The 24,090-nt window shown below is 45.8% G+C and overlaps 1 protein-coding gene across 2 annotated transcripts in view; it reads right to left on the bottom strand.

Moving 5' to 3' along the window:
- Positions 1 to 24,090, bottom strand: part of DSCAM (DS cell adhesion molecule) — a 179,649-nt gene that overhangs the window by 95,107 nt on the left and 60,452 nt on the right. For both annotated transcript variants that reach the window (XM_038138300.1, XM_038138309.1), the window contains 5 exons: positions 18,704 to 18,900; positions 16,083 to 16,179; positions 14,541 to 14,669; positions 4,268 to 4,435; positions 618 to 688 (listed from right to left, as the gene is read on the bottom strand). In XM_038138300.1, the coding sequence (XP_037994228.1) occupies positions 618 to 688; positions 4,268 to 4,435; positions 14,541 to 14,669; positions 16,083 to 16,179; positions 18,704 to 18,900 (662 nt within the window). The remainder of the gene's footprint in view (positions 1 to 617; positions 689 to 4,267; positions 4,436 to 14,540; positions 14,670 to 16,082; positions 16,180 to 18,703; positions 18,901 to 24,090) is intronic.

Below are 24,090 nucleotides of genomic sequence, written 5' to 3'. Positions count from 1 at the left end.
ATATGGAATTATCAACACATTATACAAGCAGTATATATCACAAAACCATTTCAACCATGGTTTAAGTACCTCTTGTATCATACCAAAGCATTTAAAACTTTCTGTTATTGTCAAAATACTGGGAAAAACCTAGAAAAATTGAGTCACACGACATGCCAGATTTTTTAATTATATCAGCTGATGATATTTTTATATTAATTACTCTTCATCAGTTCTCATGGGCTGTACTGAGACACTCATACTGCTCTGTCTGCAGCAAAAATCTGTCCCAAAGTCTATTGCAATGGGAAGATCCCATGGGTTCCAGTGGTTTCTGGGGAAGTTTTGCCCAGAATCACAGTGCAGTTTTGTGAGTGTTCATTTCCTAAATATGTGGCCTTACCTCTGAAATCAGAAAAAAAGAAGGAAATACATGCAGCTGCTGCTTTTACTCTCCAATGGAAGGCTTTCTTTGCATGATGCTCCCTTCAGTGGCAAATATTTTAAGATATGTAGGCAAAGACATCTGCAATGTCTCTGCTAAATAAAACAACCAAGGCACAGTTGTTATAGTACTCCTCTGAAAGCACCCAAATACTGACAGAGCCTGTCTTGTCTGTGGACATGTGAGCATTTACCTTCCAGGTGACTCTGATGCTCTGGGAAGATATTGGCTCAAGCTGCACATCCTGAGGTGGACCATCAGGGGCTGGAAAGAGAAGGAAAATGCTTTAAAAGTGGCCCTCACAGCCCAAGGAATTCAGCACTTCACATAAAATGTCACCACCTTTACACCCCAGCATCACAGAGGTTGGAGTCAGTGCCATATGGAAAACTTCACCAAAAAGAAGCAGGGCCGGGAATCTTCTGCATTCAGAGATCATCTCTGGCCAACAGCAAAGTACATATGTGTCAAAACATACCAAGCTGGTAAATAAAATGAATATAATAAAATGAATAATAGTGGTTTTCTTGGCTAGAGATACTCTCACAGTGCTGTTTCTGCATATCTGGAGATAGGCAAGAGGAATTCTCAGCAGTCACAAGCCTGTGGGTGATGGAAAAGCAGCAGAGTTCCCTTAAAGCAGGTGAGCCAGAAACTCCTAATCCAGACACAAAAGCAGCAGAACCCATTTAAAGCAAGTGAGCCAGGAGCTCCTAATCCTGCTTTCCACTTGTTGCAAATTTTCCAGTGGGATCCCCTTTGTTCACTGGAAACTGAGCACATTCAGTCCAATATCAGATATTTTAAACAAAATCCTGAACACTTTACACTCTACCCCTCCCCAGTAAGAATTCCAGCCTGGAAAACAGACAAAAATATAACTTCTAGGTGGGAGAACCTTCTTTCAACTCCTGCCTGAGCCAGGGAAACTTTCATGGACCATCAACACAGCGCCAAAGGTGTGCAGGAAGCTTTAAATCTGAATGAAAAAAGAAGGAACCTCCTCATCAGCTGGGCAGCTACAAAGCAGATCAGGATCAGCTGGGATTGAACAGAGAGATGTGCAGTAAATTGCCTGCTCAGTGAGGTAAATCACTGCAAAGGAAAGATCTGAGGAGAGGGATGGAGCCACCTCGAGCTGCTGCAGAGGGTTCCCTTGATGCAGAATGTGGCATCAGTAAAAGGTATTAAATTAGGTTTAATGGCAGGACAAAGGAAGGAAAGCAATGAAAAGGGTGAGATGGGGCTGTTAGAGGTGGAACAGCAATAAATGACCGCTGTGGTGAAAGGAACCAGAACATTTTGCTGTAACTGATGAAAGCAGAGACACAGAATACAGCCTGTAATATGTTTAAGTCATTAAATATGCCCTATTCTCTGCCATTCCTGACTGTCCTTCATATGGGAAATTTCCAAAGCTTGAAAGAACTTCATTTCCATTCTTCTTGCATTAATACAAAGGAAGGAGAAGAGGAAAAAGTCCACTGGCAAAAATGAGATCTCTATGAATTTTCTGAAGCCTGACTTTGATTCTGTCCTCCTGTTGACAAAAATGAATGCCACTCCTCTGGGGTACGTTATAATGTAGTGGAATTTGAGCCAAGCATTTGATCCTAAAAATGGGGTTTAAAATCTGCCCCCAAAAATCCTGACTTTTCCTCAAAAGGCCCCAATTTTATTTTTTATAGTTAAGTGCTCCTAGCACACCACAGAGAGATGTTAAATAAGAAGTCATTTGTTTTACATACTTAATGTCATACACAGTTTGTGGCAAGGATATGAAGAAAACCCAGATATCCCCATTTCCTCTATTGATTTCAGTATTAGGCAATGGCCATAATGCTTCTTTTTTTCTCACAGGCATTGGAGCAAGTGTGTATTGGCATCTATTTTCCAACACATGAGCTAATTGGGGTTGTACGGAAAGAAAGACATGGTCTGCAAGCTGTGAAATTGTTCCATCCTTACCTATCCTTTTACCACAGAGACCTTTTACAGGTTTCTTTTTAATAGAGATATTTCTTTGCAATATGTGATACAGAATCTGCCCCCCTTTCCAAGTTGCTTGTTTTTTTTATCTTGTATTTCTTGGACCTTTATTTTGCTCCCTGCTCATTAGCTTCTCTCTCATCCCCTGCACCCATGCTGCTCCCCACTGCCTGCTGTAAAAGCAGGGAACAGAAGTAAACAGCGATCAAAAAAAAAAGATGTTCCTACATTTTGTGCATCCCCTGAAATAAAAACCCAGGAGAAAAACATCACAAACTCTGCCTAAAGCCTGACCTCCTCCCTCCCAGTCCTTCCCTAGGTAGATCAGTGACTTTTGAATACAGTTCCACACTGCTGGTCTTTTTCTACCAATGAACAGCTCCTCAAAAGACAGCGACAAAAGGATCATTTATTCTGAAGCCCGGTTACAAAGAACTGAATAAAATGTGATGTTAAGGTTCCACCCTGCTCATGGGGAAGCTGTTTTTTTTTTTAATTCCAAGGGCAGCTGCTGATCCTGACAGCTTAATTACCAGTCAGGAAAAACTTGGCAAGTAAAAAACATTCCAAGCATGGGTGAATAAGAGAGCTGATCCGAGACCCAGCCCTCTATTTTGCACAAGGAAGGATGGGCATTTTGGGGTTATAGATGACTCTGGCTGGAAGAACGGATACTCGGTTTTCTCTAGTGATTTCACATTTTCTTTGCCCAAAGGAAAAGAAATTTCTGATCAAAAAATAAGTATTTTTTCAAACAAACTGTTCACTGTTAAATCTGTTCACTGCATGCTTTTCTTCTGCTGGAATGATAAAAGAAATGAAACTTATGTTGTCTCCAGCTTATTCTACTTTCCACTGTGAGCCCTTGTGTGCTGTTCCTACTCAGAAAGTCCCTCGGAACCAATACCATGTTGTCCTGACAAGGACTGTGTTTTCATTGTAAGAAATTCCCAGAGAAATTAGATGGGAATTACACAGTTGTGTTCATTGGAGGTGAACTAAAAATCAGTCTCTGGGTGTTCAAATCCAAGACCAACACAAATCTTGAAAGAGAAAGGGAATTTTCCCTGCCAGGACACTGTCACCATGTTGTCATCTCTAAACCCCCAAAGGGCCTTCCTTCCCCAAAGAAGGAAGCAGTGCTGACTTAGCATAAGGTAAAGGAAGGCAGAAATTCCATGTACATGAGAGTGGCTCCAGCCACCAAAGGGAAAATGTCCATATCCTCCTGGTGCTGATGCAGGAGAACAAAAGGTTAAAGGTAAAAATAAAGATTAAACTTGATGACCTTGGAGATCTTTTCCAACTTAAATGATTCTGTGATTCTGTAATACAACAAAACAAAGATCCGGGGAATGACATTAACAAGTTACAGCCAAGAGACTTAAATAGAGGCCAGAAAAATAAATGGTGGGTGGGTTGAGTGAGGGAATATACAAATGAAGAGTTGATTCATGTGGATGAACATTCTCAAAGGGAAGAAATTTAAATTAGTTACCTACATTAATATCTAAACATGTAAGGAAAGCCACAATACCCACAGGGGAGGCACCACCACTAAAACCAGGATGTTGCTGATTGAGTGGCCTCACTGTAGGTACAGGTATCTGATTCCCAACATCATAAGCTGAAAATTTGGAGCACAATGTCTTCTTTGACCACTAGATGCCACTGAACAGCTTTAATTACAGCCCTGCACAATGAAGTTGCAAAAGTCACGATGTTCCATGGGAATAACTCAAGTGCTCCTTTTGATACAGCTGCAGCCACATAAGCAGCATTTCATGCAACAATTCTTGACATCAAAGAGAGAGAATTCCCACAGGATTTAGAGGTTGCAAAGCCAGGTCATACCTGCTTCGTCAGTGGTGATGGTGAGCTCGTTGCTGGCCTCGCTCTTGCCGATGCGGTTCTTGGCGTACATGCGGATGTTGTAGGTGGAGGACGGGTGCAGGTCGATGATGGTGGCCTGGTTTAGCTGAGGGGAAACATCTCTGGTTCTCTGGACAGAATCCCAAGAGTCTGTTTGATAAGAAACATCAGCAGAAACAGACAAATAAATGGTGTTGTTAATGTGGGTAATACAAGCATGAAGTTCAATTGTTTCATGCCACTGCTGTGTTAATCCAGAAAACAAATTTTGCTCCAAGCAAATCCAGTGATCCCTCCCCTTCCTTGACAGCACTCCTGACTGCTCCAAGAGTGCTGCTGACAACAATGGGATCTTAGCTCTGGGGTCATCAGCAAATCCACAGAAGTAGCTAGTCTTTGAGGAGGTGCTGAGAGCAGCAAAGATTCCCCAGTTTTGTGAGTGTGATTTCTTACCATTGGGACACTGGAACAACTGCACAAGTTGTGCTCCAGAAAAAGGGAAGGAAGGATGTTAATAAACAGGAATGGCCCAGGGGAGACCTCACTGCTCTCCACAGCTCCCTGACAGGAGGGTGCAGCCAGGTGGGGACTGGGCTGTTTTCCTTGGCAACAAGTGGCAGCATGAGGAGACACAGCCTCAGCCTGGGCCAGGGGATGGTCAGCTTGGATATCAGCTGGAATTTCTTCATGGAAAAGGTGGTGGTTAAGCATTGGAAGCAGCTGCCCAAGGTAGTGGTAGAGTCCCCATCCCTGGAGATGTCCAAGAAAGGCCTCAGTGCTCTGGGCTGGGTGACAACATGGGCATTGGGCACAGCTTGGACTTGATGTGCTGGGAGACCTTTTCTACCATCAGGGATTACATACTTCTCTGAAAGTTATACCAGAAAAAAAAGAAAAATTAATCCTGGAGAAACACCCTGCAAATGGAAATGCTAACATCAAACTCCTGCCACAGCTGCTCAGCATTGACCCTGGGGGAAGCAGCATGATTGGAACATAAAGTCAGCCAGACTTCACCTCTGTTACACCAAACCTTAACATCAAGCCCTAGGAAACATTCATTTAACTCACAGCTAGCCCGAGATCTCCTCCTGAGAGCTTTGGAGTTGTTTTGTTAATTAGACCAAGTTCTACTCCCCTACTGGTTACCTGTGTGCCACATATGGTATTCTTTCTAGAATGTTCCACCCCCCAAGACTATCTATTGTTACCACTCCCTTGTTTCTGGTCTTTGGAGCTTGTCCCTGTGCTGTGTTTGGTTCCTGGGCATCATCCCTATTTTTATTTCTGATTAAAAGTAATTTCCTTTTCAGGCACCCCATTGTTCCTGCTCTTTTTTTTTCCTATTTTGTGCCGTGTTCACCCTGAAGTTAGGAGACCCAAAGAAGTCTTTGGCTGCCCAGCCCTGTGCAGCTGCTGCCACAGGGATCTGTCCGGAGCAGCACAGACCTGCTGCTGCCTCAGCTGGGGCTGCAGCAGGAGAACCCCTCCTGCCTGGCACAAGGCTGCTGAGGAACACACCCAGCCTGGCTCCAGGGACAGAATTCTGAGGGATTTTTCAGAAGTAATTCTTCTCTGTGACGGATGGGAAGCTCTGGCACAGGGTGCCCAGAGAAGCTGTGGCCGCCCCATCCTGAAAGTGTCCCAGGCCAGGCTGGACACTGGGGCTTGAAGCAACCTGGGATAGTGGAAGGTGTCTCTGCCCGTGTGTCACAATCCAATGAGGGAGAGATGCCTCTGCCCTGATTAGGGACATTTTAGTTCTAACCAAAACCACTTGAATGTCTTTTACTTTGGTAACTGAGTTTGTCATAGCTCTGTTGGATACTTTCAGGAAAGGAATTTCAAAAGAGACCTGCTTGTTATGAGGATCATGTTAGATTTCCCTTGAGGATTATAATAATTTTTTTTCTTTTTTAATATAGTCTTTATCTTATCAAATTGCTTTACTTTACACGTGGTTGTTTCAAATACAGCCCTGATTAAGAGACAAATGAGACCATGGGATGCCAACAGATGGATTTTATTCAACAACACAGATTTTATTTCCCAAAAATTGTGAGGAAGGGAGAGAAAGAGGAAGCACCTGTCAGAGAGAGAGAGAGAGCTGGAGATAATCAGCTGCAGCTCCAGGAGCTGTAAGGGCCCTGCCAAGGCCAAGCGCTGGGTGGTGTAGAAGTTGCAGGGGCTGCAGAAGTGACTGCACAGCTGCTTTCTGCTGAGCGGGCCCTGGGCAGGGACAGGGCAGCAGAGGGGGCAAGGCTTCAGCCGCAGGGGCAGCCGCAAGTTCCTTCTGGGCGATGTTCTGTGCGCAAAGTAGAAGTGAAAATGGGGAGGAGCCTTGGCAGCGCCTTGACAGGCCCGGCAAGAGCGGCAAGGAGCAGCCCTTGCTCCTGGCCACGCCAAAGCCGCGCTGCCTTTCTGAGCCAGCCCGACTGCCGGGCCACGGGCAGCGCCCGGCGGGGCTGTGCTGGCTGCGCTGCGGCGGCTGCACGGCCCTGCTGCAAAGGGCTCTCTCCCAGCACAGCTCTCTCTCAGCCGGCCTCAAGGCGCGCCTTCAGTCGCCTGCAGAGAGCAGCGACAGCCCTGCCCTGCCGGCCCAGCCCGCAACTCTCCCGCTGCGCTGGGGCTGAGCACTCACTGCTCCCAGGGCACTCACTGGCACTGTCCGGGAAAACACACCGGCACCGCTCAGAGACAGCAAAGGAAATCTGGGGACTCTGTTCTTTGCCTCACAAACTTTATTAGAAAATACACAAATTCTTCAGTAATTGGAACAGTTCTGTCTTTGTTTATTTTCTGGGAACTTATAATGTATCAGGATTACAACATGTTGTATATTCATGTTTTTAGATCACAGACGGTAATATAAATATACAATATGTAATAAAAACAAGTCTCCTAGTTTTACTTATTCATTAAATTTTATTTTCATTTTTGTATTCTTAAATTCTTCTTCCTTTTTTTCTTCTCCCTATTCTAACTACTTCTCCTCTTTGCTATTCTAACTATTCTTCTTCTCTACTTCTATGTGTTTCTAAATTCTATTCTCATTCCTACTACTTTCCTTCTTCTATATATTTTTAAATTCTTATTCTTACTACTACTTCTTCTATTTTTAAATTCTTATGACTATTCTTCTTATATGTATTTTTAAATTATTCTTGTCTTCTCTGTCTTCACCTTTGTAGTCTTCATCTGCTTTGTCATGGTCTTCATTCTCTTCATTGTCTTCATCTTCTTTGTCTTGGGGTGGTTGATGCCGAGAGTCCGTTCCAGGAGCCTCTGCTTTGTGCCCAAGAAATGGTTGCTGCACCTTCCAGGCCCGGGGCTGGCTGTGTGCGGGGTGGAGAAGGGGGGAGCTTTGGGCTCTTTGGGTGGGCATTTTCCAAGCCTCACTGCCCAGGCCTTGGTGGCTCTGCCTGGTGCAGTTTGGCTTGGCTTGCCTGCCTTTGCTGGCCCATCCAAAAGCTCTTCCCTTGCCTGCCTTGGAGGAGCTGCAGCAGCAATCTTTCAGCGCCTCCAGCTGAACCCAGCAGCTGCTGCTGCGACACCAGAGGAGCGGGACCGGTGAGAGGAGTCATCGTCATCTGTTTCCTCTTCTTCACCTTCTTGGTCTTTATCTTCTTCCTCTTTTTCTCATCTGTTTCACTCTGGCTGTGGCCTCAGGCAGGGACAGCGGAACAGCCCCCGCAGCGCCCGCCTGTAGTGGGAGGGACGTTTCCTGGGGGCAGCTGGCTGCCCGCGGCGGGCCTGGGCTCCATGCCGGGCAGGCCAGGGGCTGGGGGGGGCTGTGCACCCGGCTCTCCATCCCTGCCTCTGGCTTCTTGAAGGGAAGAGAAGCCACAGGGACTTGGCATTTCGGGGGCATGAGCGAGGCACTGTGCAGCTCTGGTTCCTGCTCCTCAAACCAGGCCTCAAGAGGGAAGGGCACTGGGACCTCAACTGCTGCCAAAACTCTCAATTTTTGTTCTCCGTCTTCTTCTGGAGGCAGCTCTAGGATACTCACCTCATCCCACTCCTCCTCCTCCTCTGGGAAGAAGGAGGGCTTATGCCAGATGCCATGGTCGCTCTCATCTTCCCAGTTCTGCATGAGTTCCTCTATGTTATCATCTTCTGAACTGGAATGTCCTGAGTGTCTGCTGCCATTCCCTCTCGGCATGTCTTGGCCAATGCAGGCTTCTCTTTGGGAAGGGTCTTGGCCAATGTATTCTTCCCCATCAGAATGTTCTGCACAGCTGATGACATCTACTCCAATCAGCCTTTGCCCAGTGTATTCTTCCCAGTCTGAGATGTCTTGGGAGCTGCTGACTTCCCCCCCGGACAGTTCTTGCTTAGGGAAGTATTTTTCCCATTCACAGTGTTCATGGTGACTTGTGTCTTCTCCCTGGGAAACATCTTCCTCTGTGTACTCTTCCCAGTCATAGAGCTCTTCCTGGGACAGCTCCTGCTCAGGGCACTCTTCCCTCTTGGACACTTCTTGGGAGTCATTCATTTCTCCATGGGACACCTCTGCCTCTTCCTTATTTTCCCACTGGGCAAGCTCTGGCTCGATGTCATCTTCCCACTCTTTGTCCTCCGCAGCCAAGGTCCCCTCGTCGCTCTCTTGCCCTGCCCACACTGATGCTGATGCTGCCCCCTCCTGCTGCTGCTTGCTGGGGGCCTGGGCTCTCAGCTGGCCGGGCGAGGGGCTGGGGGGGCTGTGCAGGGCAGGCACTGAGCTCTCTTCCCTTCTGGCTGTCACTAGTGATTCTACTTGTACAGCCAACCGCTGTTGAAAGGCACGGACTTCTTGCAGCTCCTGCTTCAGTGCCTGCATCTCCTGCAGCACCTGGCTCAGGACCTCCGTGATGTTCTGGTCCATGGGACTCTGTGGGGCAGGAGAGGTGCTGGGTAGGGCAGGTGCTGCCTCTGCTGCCACTGCTGTGCCCTCGGGGCTGGGAGAGCTGCGCTTTGTTTCTTCTACACCCTTCTGTTGTTTGAGGGCATACTCTTCCTCCAGCTTCTTCACCAGCATCAAGAACACTATCAGTCCCAGGATCAGCATCTCCTCAGGGGTGTTCTGATCCTGGCTTAGTGAAGACTTGTTGCTGGTCGGGGTGTCAGAGGGGACACTGGGTGGGTTCTGTGTCCCTGGTGAGGACAATTCCTCACTGAAGGGAGAAGGAGCTGCAGCCTTAACCTCCTCAGGAGTGACAGGCTTGGCTGGATCTTCATTCTCATCAGCTCCAGCCAGGGCAGCAGCTGCCGGCTCGGCCTCTGTGGGACTCTGTGGGGCAGGAGAGGCGCTGGGCAGGGCAGGCGTTGCCTCTGCTGCCACCTCTGTGCCCACGGGGCTGGGAGAGCTGGGCTGTGTTTCTTCTATATCCATCTCTTGCTGGAGGGCGTACTCTTCTTCCAGCTTTTCCATCAGTTCATACATATCTATCAGTCCCTGGATCAGGATCTCCTCGGTGATGTCCTGATCCTGGCCTTGTGAAGCCTGGCTGCTGGTCCGAGTGTCATAGGGGACACTGGATGAGTTCTGTGTCCCTGGTGAGGACAGCTCCTCTTGGGAAAGAGAAGGAGCTGCTGCCTTTACCTCCTCAGGTGTGAGAGCCTTGGGTGGACCCTCTTTCTCAGCAGCTCCAGCCAGGGCAGCAGCTGCCGGCTTGGCCTCTGTGGGACTCTGTGGGGCAGGAGAGGCGCTGGGCAGGGCAGGCACTGCCTCTGCTGCCACCTCCATGCCTATGGGGCTGGGAGAGCTAGGCTGTGTTTCTTCTGCAGCCATCTCTTGTTGGAGGGCATACTCTTCTTCCAGCTTCTCCATCAGCTGGTAGAGGTCACTGAGTCCCTGGATCAGGCTCTCCTCGGTGATTTCCTGATCCTGGCCTCGTGACGCCTGGCTACTGGTGGGAGTGTCAGAGGAGACACTGGATGAGCTCTGTGTCCCTAGTGAGGGCAGTTCCTCACTGCAGAGAGAAGGAGCTGCTGCCTTCATCTCCTCCAGAGCGAGAGTCTTGGGCAGCTTTTTCTTCTCAGCTCCAGCCAGGGCAGCAGCTGCCGGCTTGGCCTCTGTGGGACTGTGTGGGGCAGGAGAGGCGCTGGGCAGGGCAGGCGCAGCCTCTGCTGCCACCGCTGTGTCCACGGGGCTGGGAGAGCTGGGTCCTACCCGGCCACAAGGCTGGGGCTCCTCCTCACTCAGTGGTGGCAAGGCTCTGTCCCAGATCTTGGAGCTGATGTCCTTTCTCCATTGGCACAGCTCCTGACTGCTCCCATGCTCCTCCTGTTGGGACAGTTTTCCGTCACTAATATCTGGCCATCGGCACAGCTCTTGGGCTTGTGAGAGCTCCTTGTCACTGCTCTCTCTCACTTGGTACAATTCTGATTCTCTGCTCTCTTTCCACTGGGACATGTGGGAGCGCACATCTTGTTCCCTTGGTGAGAGTTCTTCATACCTCTCACCTTCCCTCTGGGAAAGCTCTGGGACACTGTCCCATCGAGATGTGGGAGTGCACAGGGAGAGGTCTTGGTATCTCTCACCTTCCCTCTGATCTGCCTCTTCCATATTGTCCCATTGGGAATCCTCTGAGACACTCACATCTCTCTGTCAGCACAGCTCATGGGATCTCTCATCTTCTTCCCATCCCAACTCCTGCTGCTCACTCCCATCTATTTCCCATTGGCATATCTCTAGGGCTGTGACACATTCTTCCCATTTGCACACCTCTTGGTATAGCTCACCATCTCCTTCCCACTGCTACAGCTCCCGCACTCTGACAGTTTCTCTCCGTTCCTAGAGCTCTTCATGTGTCTCACTGCTGTACTGGGAAACCTCTCCAACTCACACACGTACCTGCCATTGGTACAGCTCTCGGCTCCTCCTGGCTGCCTCACGGGAAATTTCTTGGACTCTCAGAACTTGCTGTTGGTCCCTCTCTCTCGCTGTCACTTTTTCCCACTGGGGCTCCTTGTCACGGTCACCGTCCCACTGGGAAGGTTCTGGGTTCATGTTGGCAAAGGTCTCCTCCTCCTCAGTCTGTGACAGTGGCAGGACTGACCTGCACACTGACTTCAACCACTGCCTGCTGGGGGCCTCCAGCCAGCTGGGCAAGGGGCTGAGGGACTGGGAGTTGGAGTTGCCTTTGTCCTCGTCGCTATTGTTGTCTGTCGCTGTCGGCCTCTGTCGCTGTTGGCGTCCAGCGCAGACAGACACAGGGAGCTGCTTCCTGCACAGAGAGCGGCTCTCCTGTGACTGGGCACGCCAGGGCTCTGCGCCACTTAGAGACCCTCAGCCAGGGTGGGGCTCCCTGATGTCACAAGGCTCTCTGGCCACCACCACGTCCCACATCACAGAGGGCCCCGACACCGTGTGCCTGTGTCACAAAGGGCCACCAGCCACGGCAGCCCAACATCAGCGCAGCAGCCAGGAAGCGGCTGGGAGCAGCCCCGGACTTGTGGCCTTGTGGCCGCTGCTGTGCCCAGAGCCCCGAGAGGCTTTGGCCACGCTGCCACACGGCAGCCCCAGCGCCACAGCGCAGAGCCCTGGCTTTGCCGGCTGCGCTGCCCAGGGCACCGGGAATTGGCCGCACGGACGGGCCGGGGACTCGTGGGCAGAGGCTCCAGGAGCCGCGGGAGCCCGGGCACCAGGGCTGTTCCTCAGGGCTCTGCCGGGCACCGGGGCTGGTCCCTGCCTTCGGCAGTGACAGCCGGGGCACCGAGCGCGGCCTCGGCGCCTTTGCCGGGCCCGGGAAGCCGAGCGGGGCAGGGGCAGCAGGCAAGGCCGGGGCCACGCACAGGCACCTGGCCGGGTGGAGAAGCGGCACCACGAGAGCCTCCTGCGCTGCCACAAGGCCGGGCCCGGCTGCTGCAGCTGGCTCGGGGCAGTGCCCGAGGCACCGGCTCCTGCGGCTCTGCCCTGGCCTCTGCGGCGCCACGGGCACAGAGGCCCGGCCGGGGCTCGCTCCCTGCTGCCCGCGGGCCGCTGCCCAGGGCTCGCCGGGCGCCGAGGGCGCGGCGCGGCCATTGCTGCCGCCCCGGTGAACTCGGTTTCCGCTGGCTTTGTCCCAGCTGGGGAATGAGGAGAGCACGGGAAGGACTCGTGTTTGTCGGGAAAGTGTCGTGTTTCTCATCCCCTTCCTCACACAACCTGCAGGTTTCAGGTGTTCCGGCGCTGCCACCCGGTGGCCATCGCGGGTACGGCACCAGCCCCGCGCCCGGCCGGAACCCCCGCGGATCCCGGGAAAGATTTTGGGAACCTCCAACTCTGCGAAAGCATCGGGGACCCGGGTGTGCTCCGCTCACACCGGAGCACAAGAAAGCGCAATTAAACAGAACTGTTCAAATTTTGTCCCTAAGACTGCCCTAATGACATAAAAAATTTAAAAGGATGGGGGGAGAGGCGCAAATGAGGACCCACATCCCCGCTCCTGTCTCCAAGCTGTTTGCACACCTCCGATGAGGAGGCTGCACAGGACTGATCTCCATGAAGGGCCAGGTCTGAGTGCCACAGGTACATGTCTGTACAGACAGGTGATGTCTCTAAGTACCAAAACATCCTGAAACACCAAGTTCCTGGTATTCACAGTGCTCTGGGATGGCAACTGGACCCTATAGGACAGGCAATTCCATGCTCCTTCCATGGATTAACTGATTCCATTGGGGTAATTAGTGTATTTTTGGTGTCTGATGGGGTAGACATCAGCAATGCTGAGCTAACTTTGGACTCGATGATCTTAAAGGTCTTTTCCAATTTAATTTCTATGATTTTATGATGGGATATGTGAGGGCTCCTAAATACAGCCCATGCATTCTTTGTGGTCACCTGCACCTTCTCTGAAACTGAAAAGTTTTCCTGCTTGAGAAGCCTCGATGGTGCATCTGATCTAAATTCATTCCTGAGTCCTCAGGAAAGGCAACAGAGGTGGAAAATTCCCACAAAACACAGTTGTGCAGTTTACAGCTTCACTTTGGTCTTGGTAGCCTGTTCCTTGAATATATAATCTAAATTTTGTTCCACCCCTTTAATACTTGGAAACTGAGAAGTTTTCTTAATTCTTCCTCTTCGTTCTTAATTGCTCCAACTACCCCATGCAAGTTCTCTATTAACCATGTTTGTTATTTCATCTTCTTGGTGATTTAATTATTGACAAAATTCGTATGCAAGAATTTTCAAAGACCTGATCTGAGTTTCTCCAAACATTCAGCCTCAGACTTTAAAAACTGACATTTCTGTTGTTTGCAGTAAGAAGATAGTCTGCTCTTGTTAGGACATGACCTCCAGGATTTGTCTTCAGATACTGACAAAGAAATATTTTCTTTGACACCAATTCTGCTGCCCACTTCTTTTTCTTCCTTTATTTTTTTAACCTTTAACAATATATCGAGTCCTGATATTTCCATCCAACCTGAGGATGCTTCTTTTGCTGTTTTACTCTTGATTTATCATTCCATATTAGAGAGAAATCATTTTTCAATGCAAGTTCATGGTGATCCCCACTTAATCTTTGCCTGCATTCTGCATTATCACTTGAAAACATCAAACTAAATCTAACAGGGATGTTTGAGAGCTCTGAAATCCCTTCTTGTCACTGTGTCAATAGAATGGAAGCACTTCAGTCATCCTAAATGGCATTGTGCTGAGTTACACCATTCTTAAATATTTATTCTTGTATTTGAGACATACAAGAGATGTTCTAGTGCAAGAAGGGAGTCAATCAGGCAAGAATGACTTTCAAAAGCTTTTCTGGAGCAGGTGGGTGGTTGGAAAGAAAGGAAAACAATCAAAAAGAAAAGAGAGCCCAGAAACTTTCAGGTGTGCGCATCCTTTGAAGGCATCCTTGCCCAATGCACATCTCCAAACTTGCAATTCCTGACTTCAGCCTCAGTGGAGAATTTCCACTCCTCATCTTTCAGGTACATTATCAATCTCTCCTGTACATTATTGATTTCATTTACAAAGCCAGGGCTAAAATGATGACTGATGATTCAACACTCTTGAAAATATTTTTTCTACTAATGGAAAGATCACAAAATTTTTGCCTCACTAAACATAGCATGAGGTGGTAAAAGGGAAAAGCAGCAATTGCTGAATTTACTGTCTTTACCACAAAACAAACAAAAAGGACAACAAATGAAGATAAATCTTCCTGTGGAAGATTAAACAAACCATGATAAAAAAAATTCCATCAGGCAGTTTCAATTTATGAATTACCTTTTACAGCACAGACTGGGTGGGGAATGAGCAGCAAGGGGGATCAGTGAGATTGCTCCTTACCTGACTTGTTCTTGCACTCGATGTCGTAGCCGGTGATGGGGCTGTTGCCATCGAAGCCCATGGTCCACCTGAGGGCGATGCTCCGAGCTCTCACCTCCCGGATCTCTATCTCAGGGGGGTCGGGGGGTTCTGGGCAAACACACACACACAGCTCTGCTCAGAACACACCCCATCCTCTTAACAGGGGCACAGCAACCAGCGTGGCACTGGCTCAGCCTTCCTGGCATTTCTCTGGGCACTCATGGGGAGCCTGATGCTGTTAATCACCTGCTGGAGGTAGCAGCACTTTTCAGCTCAGTTTCACTGGTGTAATCTTGAATACTGGCTCCTCTTTAACCTTCTTGGTTGCATTTCCTTAAAATCACTCCAGCTTGGACTTTCATCCCAGGAAAGATATTTTACCTCTAATCCCACATTTCCCTGATACCACTACCAGTGATTTTACTCAGAAAGCAATTGTAAAAATATGAGTACTAAACTCAAAAGTGCTAAATTTGGTGGGGAGAGAGAGAATTTTTTTTTCTCTTTGAGTGCGTTTAAAAGTCTTACTTCCATAACAGAATAATTTTATTAAATCACTCTGAAAGCTGTTTTTGCTTCTAAAGTTAATATTGTAAATACCCAGCACCTAGGCCCATTCTAATGTCCCTTTAAATTGTCATGGCAGCTTAGATGAGCAGTGGTGGAACTGGGAACCTGTCCCCAAAACTCCACCTGAATTTTTCAGCAGGGCTGCCTTAGGCATGCTCTGGAATCGGCTGCTACTTGGAATCAAGGGCAGGGAGAGAGAAATCTGCACGTTGTAGGAATTTGTTGTGAGCAGGCTCAGAGAGGCACAGGAGGAACCAGCAGCACATGGGAACGAGCAGTGGCCAGTGGCTGAGTCCTGCCTGTGCCCTGCATCTCAAATATTGTCACCTCTCCAGGACTTGCTGGTTTTGCCCTGTAGGTGGGGAACCCCATCCCCAGGCAACACAAATTCCTAGAATTTGGATGGTGCAAACTGCTCACAATTTATTTTGATTGCTTAAACTTGAAATGTTTTGCTCTAAGTTCCACAGTAGATTTAACATTTCTCTAGAGATAAAGTGAGATCACTTTTGCTTTATTTCAGACCTGGGTTTGAAGCACATTTGTTCTTTAAAATTAAATGCAACCTGCTCTCCCTCAATCCTCCATATCTACACTCCTTACTGAAGATATTAGTTTTAAGTATCTTTGGCAATATATTAGTTTTAAGTATCTTTGGCAATTGTCAACTACTGTATTTATAAAAAAATTCTAATTAATTTATACAGATCTAGAAGGACTCAGGCTTATCTTTTATTTTGGTATAATGAAAGAAAATGAAAATGAAAGAAAATGAAAGGAAAGACTGAAATGGAAAATGAAAGACTGAGAACCTTCATGCAGCTCCTCATTTCTTGGACAATGAGGAACACATTTAATTAAGAATCAGAACCTCCCTCCCCCCAACAGAGTTTTACACTTTCTGTCCTACAATAACTGTGGATTTTTTCCCTTGTGTTGTCCTCTCCCTACCTTGCACAGTGAGCTGAATTATTCCACGATCCTCCCCGTAAGAATTGATGGCGTGGCAGGAAAAGAAGCCAGAATCTTCACGCACAGTTGGCAGAATCTATAGGAGGTTGGAAGAGAGGTGATGGATTGAACAGCACGCAGAGAAAATAAACCAACAGCTTGTCTGTGAGGCACAAGAAAAATCACTCAGACTGCTCTCCTTGACAGCAATAAATAGATATGGCAGGTTACACACATACAATTGCATAGGAAAGCTTCCAAAATACTGAGATTATCAAAGCCAGCAGCACCTGGGCTGAGGACACAGGCTACCAGCTCGACACGTGTAGTCAGGAGCTGGAGCTCCACCTATTCCTGCAGCTTCTCCTTAGGAGCCTTGTTTCCAGTTCCTCACAAGTTTGCCAAGCATTTAACTGTTGGCTGAAATTTGCCATACAAAATGGTGCCTCCTGCTGCCTCCAAATTTTTCTGGCTATTTCTGAAAATAACTCAAGTGGCTGAAGTCTGTGTGGAGGAAATAAATGTTCAAACACTGATGGTGAACCCTGTAGTGTTTAGCATGGTGCCTCATAATAAAGTTTTGTGTTGTCTTTCTTTTCAATTTGTTGTTAAACAGCAAGGAAATTTATTTATAATAATTACAAACATGATCATAATGATATTTTTGTACAGGACCACTGCTTCATTCAAGGTAGAAGAAAGAAAGTTTGTTTTTTTTTTAATGAGCAGATATTTGAAATACCATTTCCTTCTCATTGTTCAGTGTGCTGCTCCACAATTTATTTACTGCACCCTGTTCAAACTGTGCCCTGAAAACTGACATTCATTTTCTCACGGCGTTTTCCTCTGAATTCACCCACTGCAGAAACAGGAGTGAATTTATTTTCATCAGCCCTGACACCATGAACACCATTGCCACCATTTCATGTAGGGAATTAAGGAAGCAGATGTATGATAACGTTTGTGGCTGCTTGACAAGTTGCCACATATTAGCTGAGCCATGGAAACTCCACGTGCTCTTTATTCCTCAGCAAAACCCAGGTGATGCGAGCACAACTCCCAGTAACCACTGGTTAAGATAAATGAGTTAATTTCCCACTTGCTGCAAGGAAATTGGAGAGTTATCATCTGAGATGTGGCAACGTGTCAAGCTGTGTTCACTTGCACGTGTGGCTGAGCTGAAAAACAAAAATTTCCAGAGCCCAATTTGAGACATGTTGGGCCTTCCTCCCCCTACCACAGGGTCCTGAGCAATAAATAGCCTTTCACGTGTTCATAACAGCTTCCACTGAGTTCAGCTGCAGCCAGGAGGGCTTAGTACTTCTGCAAATCAGATCCCAAGGGCTCAGGGCAAGTGCCCAGAAAACAAAGAGCACGCAATTATTGGCCACCTGTGAAAAGTTTGGTCTCAAAGATCAGCTTTGCACCACACAGTGCCGTTCATTACTCAACCCTAATTCAGCCCCAGTGAAAAATCCAAGTCCTGTCTCACTGAGGCAGGGGTCCTGCAGAAAAAATAAAAGCTGAGTACACAACTAAAGATTACATCATCATGCAAAAGCACTGAGCTCAAAGCTTCAGAGAAAGCCTTAATCTGTCATTTTCTGCTTTTTGGGGTGTTTTATTTCTCAGAAGTGAAAGGTTTTGTATGTAACACACATGGATGTAGAACACCATTGCTGTACACAACTGCTTCAGAAAACTGTCCAAGCAGGACTCCAGCCTTCTAAATAGAAATATGGTTGTGTATCCAGGGGTTATCTTACTGAAATCAACAAGAAGAATGATGGCAGAGAGGCCTAGGCTCAATCCTATAACTAAATATTATTTGTATCACAAAAATACTAATAGGAACAAAGTCACACATAGAATTTTTTCTTCCTCATAGAAGTCAATGACAAAGGTTTCTCACAGAGAGCAAACCCAGAATTTTACTGGATATCATCCAACACAGTTTTTGGCTGGTAAATAAAGAAATCTTTCATAAGAGTTACACTAAAATTTAGACAATAACCAGCCTTGGGCCTGATAAATACACTTTTGAAATGTGACTGAAAATGGATAATGGAGATTTTGGAGTGAGAAAAAAGAAGAAAGATTATTTTAGATTTCATAAAAGCACACATAAAACACTCCTTTGAATCCTGATTTTATAAAGTGGTCTCACAAGCCCCACCAAGTGAAAGGAAGGGAGAAGAGCACTTTAAAAAGGCAGCATTTTTTCTCAAACCAGTTTAGTGATTTTGGTGAGGGTAAGTGTGACACATATTAGAACTTGGGGCCAGGTATTTGCCAGAGTTTATCAGCACTTTGGTCAAACTGATCTGGGGAAGGACAGGCTAAGGCATGAGCCACACTGCTCCTGAGACAGAAAGGATGGAGGGTAGAACCTGGCTCACTCTCTTGCTGCCTCTGGAGTGTGGAAAGAGGGAATTTTTCCTTAGGGTTGGATTGCAGAAGTTTCCTCTCCCTCCTCTGGCTGCCAGCTCTCCCCACCATGCACGGAGCGCATGGGGTGCTGAGGCTCCAGTGTTGTCAGGCTGGCCCTGCACCTGGATCAAAACCAAACCAAGCACACCTTGACATATCTGGATGATTTGGGGGCCAATTTGTTTTCTCACCTGCAGGGTAGAAATCACTTCATCCCCAACCTCCTTGGTGGAAACCAGGTAGCGGGACATTTCGGGGTTAATGATCCGGTCTTCCTTCTCCCAGCGGACTATGATGGGTTTCTCTCCATGTGCCGTGCAGCTCATCTCCTTCTTTTGGCCTTGAGTTGCTAGGGTGGTGTTTGGGTAGGAGGTTATCATAGCTGGAACTAGAAACAGAGAAAACAGAACAAAACAAGGTTGTTCCTCAGTGAGCTGAAGGGTCTGATGATACAAGGTTGGCTCTTCAATCTGTGCCTCACTGAGCTTGTCCATATTTAACCAGGTCGAAATAAATGTGAAAAAGTATTTTATTTTATATATATATGAGAACTGATGGGCCTCAAAGGGAACTTTGATCAGAAAGGAGTTGGAAGTGGACAATAGAGGGTGTGAATCCAAAGGAAGCCTGTCTTCATTTGTTTTGCTGCTCACAGGGCAACTTAATTCAGCATTCAACATTATTCAATATTCACAGCACATAAAGAGACTTTAACTAATAAGTGCTCAGATATGTGGACAATAAAGAACTGATAAAAATGTCTGTTTCCTTCTGATGAGCTGCTGTTCTACTTGCTGACTGTTATATGTTTTACCAGTGTGTGTGACAGTAATGATCTATCAAAATGAGGGCTCAATTAAACCAGGAGCTGCACAAAATTAAAAGAAAGGCTCTGCACCGAGGAGCTTACAGACCATGGATGTGTGAGTGCGTAGCTGAACTATGCTGAACTGAAAGTATAATTAAACTGACAATAAACCTAGCTAGATTCGAGTTTTTATTGTACTCCGAAGGTTTTTGCAGAACAGTTTGGACATACCTGTCAACTTTATTAACCATTCTTTAAAAAAGGCCTTAAATTTTAATGTTGAAAAAAGTACTCTCTTCTTAGCAAGAATAGTCTTAAACCTGAAGTATTTTTGTGTTTTGGAATTAAAATTTCCTGCAAACAGGAAGGAAAAAAAAAAAATCCTTGGCATGTTTTATTGCAAATCCCAAACATGGCATCTTTGAAACAGGATGATCTCTTAGGTGTCCTTTGCTGTCCTTCCCTCCCCACATGATTTGTCCACCAACAAATGGCACCTGGATTTCTGTCTCTAGAAAGAATCAAAGCCCATAATTCTTTCAGTTCAGGCCCAGGAGAAGCTGGAAAGCCCTGGATAGCATCCAGAGCTGTTCTTTCCAAATTAATCTCTCCACTCTTTTAGAGCATATGAAGCATCAGCAATGAACCCCTCCCAAAGCTCTTGCCCTCCAGGGCTGCCTCCTGCAGTAGCCCCAGTCCCTTTTTTTATGCATGAATGGTTGCCTCTTCTTATCAGAACAAGTCACTCCTTCCATGGGAGCTTCTCTGGGTCCCTGTTTTAATCAGATGACACTGGCAGAGGATCTGATTTGAGGCCTTCCCAGGCTTTCCCCTTGCATAGGTTGTGTTTGTTGCCACACAGCATAATAAAAACCCTTATTTAAATGAATTACTTTAATTGCCAGCCTGTAATGTTAATGCTTGGTGGCATGACCTTTTCACATGCCAGAGCTGTTAATGCTTGGAGATGACAATATGTCAGGGTGCAGCCCTTTCTGTTCAGAGGCTTCCTGACCCAAACCAAACCAACCTGGAGATTAACAGGGCCCGTGGAGCTGTGGGTTTGAGTTACCAATGGGATCTAATTCCAGGAGGAACTCAGAGAAAGGTCTTGTGTGAGGCAGGAGGCTCCACATGCACTAGTGATGAAGCACCTCTTGTTTAACTGTTTGGGTATTAGGTACTCATCAGTTTTGTTCAAGAGAAGAAGTTATGAATAATCAAAATAGAAAATTACGATGAGTCTGATTCCATATTCTAGAGAATGGAAATAGCCTCAGTTTCATCTGGTGTGTGCCCACGTACTCACAAGGAGGTTACTTTCAGAAAGTTGGTTTTTTTTGTGGCCATCTGCTTGTTCCTCCAAACCCAGAGCAACCAGGGCTATGCAAGATCACAGAACCATTTAGATTGGAAATGACCTCCAAGACCATGGAGGCCAAGCTGTGCCCCATCCCAGAGCTCTGAGTGCCACATCCAGGCCTTCCTTGGACACCTCCAGGGATGGGGACTCCAAACCTCCCTGGGCAGCCCCTCCCAGTGTCTGAAAACCCTTTCAGTGAAGAAATTCTTCCTGAAATAGTCCCATACATCCTTTTATGCATATTTTTTTTTCAATAGGAGACTCAATTCAAAAGAGTGCCAGGCTGTTAAGGAGCCCACTTTACCATCATTAACTTGTGCCACCTCCTTTCTTCCTTCCACAATGTCCCCAGCCTCCCACATGTCCCTTCCTCTGCACATCTCTCTCCCCTCATCACAACAGGCTCCTTCACCTATCCTTCTTTCTTTCTTCCTGTTTCAACCTCCTCAAGTTCTCACATGTCCCCCTAATCCTTATACCTTTATATTTTCCTCCTCCAGCCTCATTTCCTGTCCCTAATTAAATCAGCCAACCCCCCCCCCAAGCCACCTGGAGGGTTTTCCATACAGCTGCAGTCTTCCTTCCCATCAATATCTCCTTCCTGGAGTTTCCCTGGAGATGGTGAAAATGTTCTGAGCCCACGCAGGAGATGAGGGGTCAGGGGTTTGTGCCTGCCCACGAGGTACCAGAGCTCCTGTGCAGGAGCACACAGAAACTGGGACATCTGGACTTGGATTGAACTCCCACAGCCATCCAGGAGCCTGTCCCAGACACTCCTGCCTCACTTCCAGCTCCTGCACTGGGTGACAGTGCAAAGCAAACCCCATGACTCCCTATCTTGCTTTTAAAAACCAGAGGCTTCCTTGAAAAGCTCGTTTTCCTCCTGCAACAAACTTTCTTAATAAAAGCAGCATAAAAACATGTAAAGAAAGATGACTTTATTCCTCAGATACAGCTTTATCCCTGCTTATCCCTCCCTTCTCCTCACATAATCTTCCACATGGATTCCTTATTGCCATAGCAATGCCTCACAGCTAAATATTTCCCCTTCCTCCAAAGCTGATTTTTTACTCTTCACAATTTATCTCCAATGATTCTAAACCATAAGCTCTTCTTTTTATCTTCCTCTATGTCAAAAGATTTCTGGTAACAAAGCTACATTCCCAAGGATATTTTAGGCAACATATTTCTTCATCCTCCAACTATCTTTAATCAAATTACTGATGCAAATAACTGAGATAAATATGCTGGTTCTTTACTGACAAAATAATCTAGAAAACTGTAAATAAGCAAGCTAAATCTGCACTACATTTGCATAGATATTCTCTTAGGATGTCTTAAAAATAAGCGAAGGCGTTTAGAAATGTATCAAGATGATTCAGATGCCATATTAAACGTGGCTGTGCCTTATATCTCTTCAAATGTGCATTATATACAGACACATAATTATATTTATAGATTTTTTTAATAAGAGAATTTTGGGAGGGAAGGGCATGTTGCTGTGCAGGTTGAAGGAATGGACATTGCCACGTTCCACAGTTTTGGAATAGTTTCACCACAGGGCAAATTAGTCCAGTTCTGTTTTCTCTGGGGTTCTCCATGTCTTTGTCTGAAGCCATGGGGTGCTGGGCACAGTTAGAGATCTATTGGTCAAAACTGGACAAAGTAGAAGCTACAATTTCTAAATCGTGGCAATTTCCATTTTCAAGGTATTCATATCTCTGCCAGCAACATTAATACTGGAGTTTTCTCTGTCTAGAGTTGGGCTTTTTTTTGGAAAGCAGATTTATTTGCTGCTTTTCACTGGTGAACTCATTGTTTTCCCTTTTCTTCATGGAAACCCAGCAAGAAATAATTTTAAAATATTTAATTATATTATTATCATTATATTATTAAACTATTATTTATTATAGCACTAAATATTATTGCTATGCTAATGCATATAAAAATATTAGATTGTACAATCATATGAATTGGCAATGATTATGCTAATAATAAATTCTTGTTGATATAATGATTGCTTTATATTATTACCAGCTTCATTAAAATCAAAGTGCAAAATTCAGTAGTCAGGGTTATCCTTAAGAATTGTGAAAGTGGCTCAGTCAAAACAAGAACTTTTTGTCCTACTCTTGAAGAAAACTGAATCTGGGTCTTTCCTAAGATTTAGTAAAAATTACTTAATCTGACTTATTTTTTCCCTGCTACTGCTGAGTGTTTCATCAGGAACTGAGTCCAAATTAAAATGAAAATATTTAATTACTTTGATAAAGACCAATCTCATTATCCAGATTAACAAGACTGTAGCAAGTTGAGTAAAGCTTGTGAAGGGTATCAGAAACTTCTGAATCCTTTTTGAATAAATCTTTATGAATTAATAAAAAACAAAAATTCACATAAATTTAAAAAATTATATAGAGAGCTGGGATGGAGGGAGGCATTTTTTCTCTCTTTCAGCTCATAGATGGGAATAGCCACATTGGAAAAAGCAAATTAAAAATCTCCCTGTCTTTCAGTTTGTAATTAAACACTAAATATCCATGTATCATTCAAAAATGATTGTAAGACTAAAGTTCTCAGTATTATGGTCCTTTCTAACCCAAAAAACATTCTGGGATTCTGGGGTTCTCCTGGACTGAAGATCTCTGGCCTGGCAGAGTGTTCTCATATTTTGGCTCCATCACTGGATCATGCTTGACCTGGCCAATCTGGGGAAATACCTGTAACCATGGGAGATTCATCTTGCAAACATTGAAAAAATACTGGAAAATGAATTGAAATTTGAGTTTAACATTTAAGCCAAAATCAGCTGTCCTTTTATTCTGGTCAGCCACAGTGAGAACACTCCTCTCTCCATGACAAATGGGATTTTCCTACCTCAAAAATTCCCTTTTCCTCCATCCCCTTTTGCTCATGCAGAGAAAGCTCATGCAAATACATTACTTATATTTCAGGGAGCCTGGCTGTCACACTTTAATTTGTTGATACATATATTTGTTAGTTTATTTTCAAATTTAGTAGACTTTCAGGAGTCAGCAAGAGCTTTGCTAAAATTCGTAACGTCAGTTTTCCCTTTCTGATAAGAGACATTTGGGTTTACTTAAATATCATCTCTCTGGAATTCAAATGGTGAAGAAAAGAGAATTTTAAATCAATAGGATTTCCCAAACACTTCAATTTAAACTCATAGCTCTTTGGTAAAAGTCAAGCCTGTTCAGCAGGTGAAAATCATGCTCTTAATCCTCATCCTCAGGAGATGTCCAAGATTAGGAAACAAATTCCATGTCTCAGAGAGTCAAAGAATTATGTAAATACAAAAAAAAAAAAAAAAAGCATCCTATCATTATGTATAAAAGTTATTATAGATAATAATAATGGGCATATAATTAATGACAACTTCTTTATAC

This window comes from Motacilla alba, chromosome 1 (genome assembly GCF_015832195.1).
Source record: "Motacilla alba alba isolate MOTALB_02 chromosome 1, Motacilla_alba_V1.0_pri, whole genome shotgun sequence".
Lineage (NCBI taxonomy): Eukaryota > Metazoa > Chordata > Aves > Passeriformes > Motacillidae > Motacilla > Motacilla alba.
This window is presented reverse-complemented; position numbering and strand designations above follow the sequence as displayed.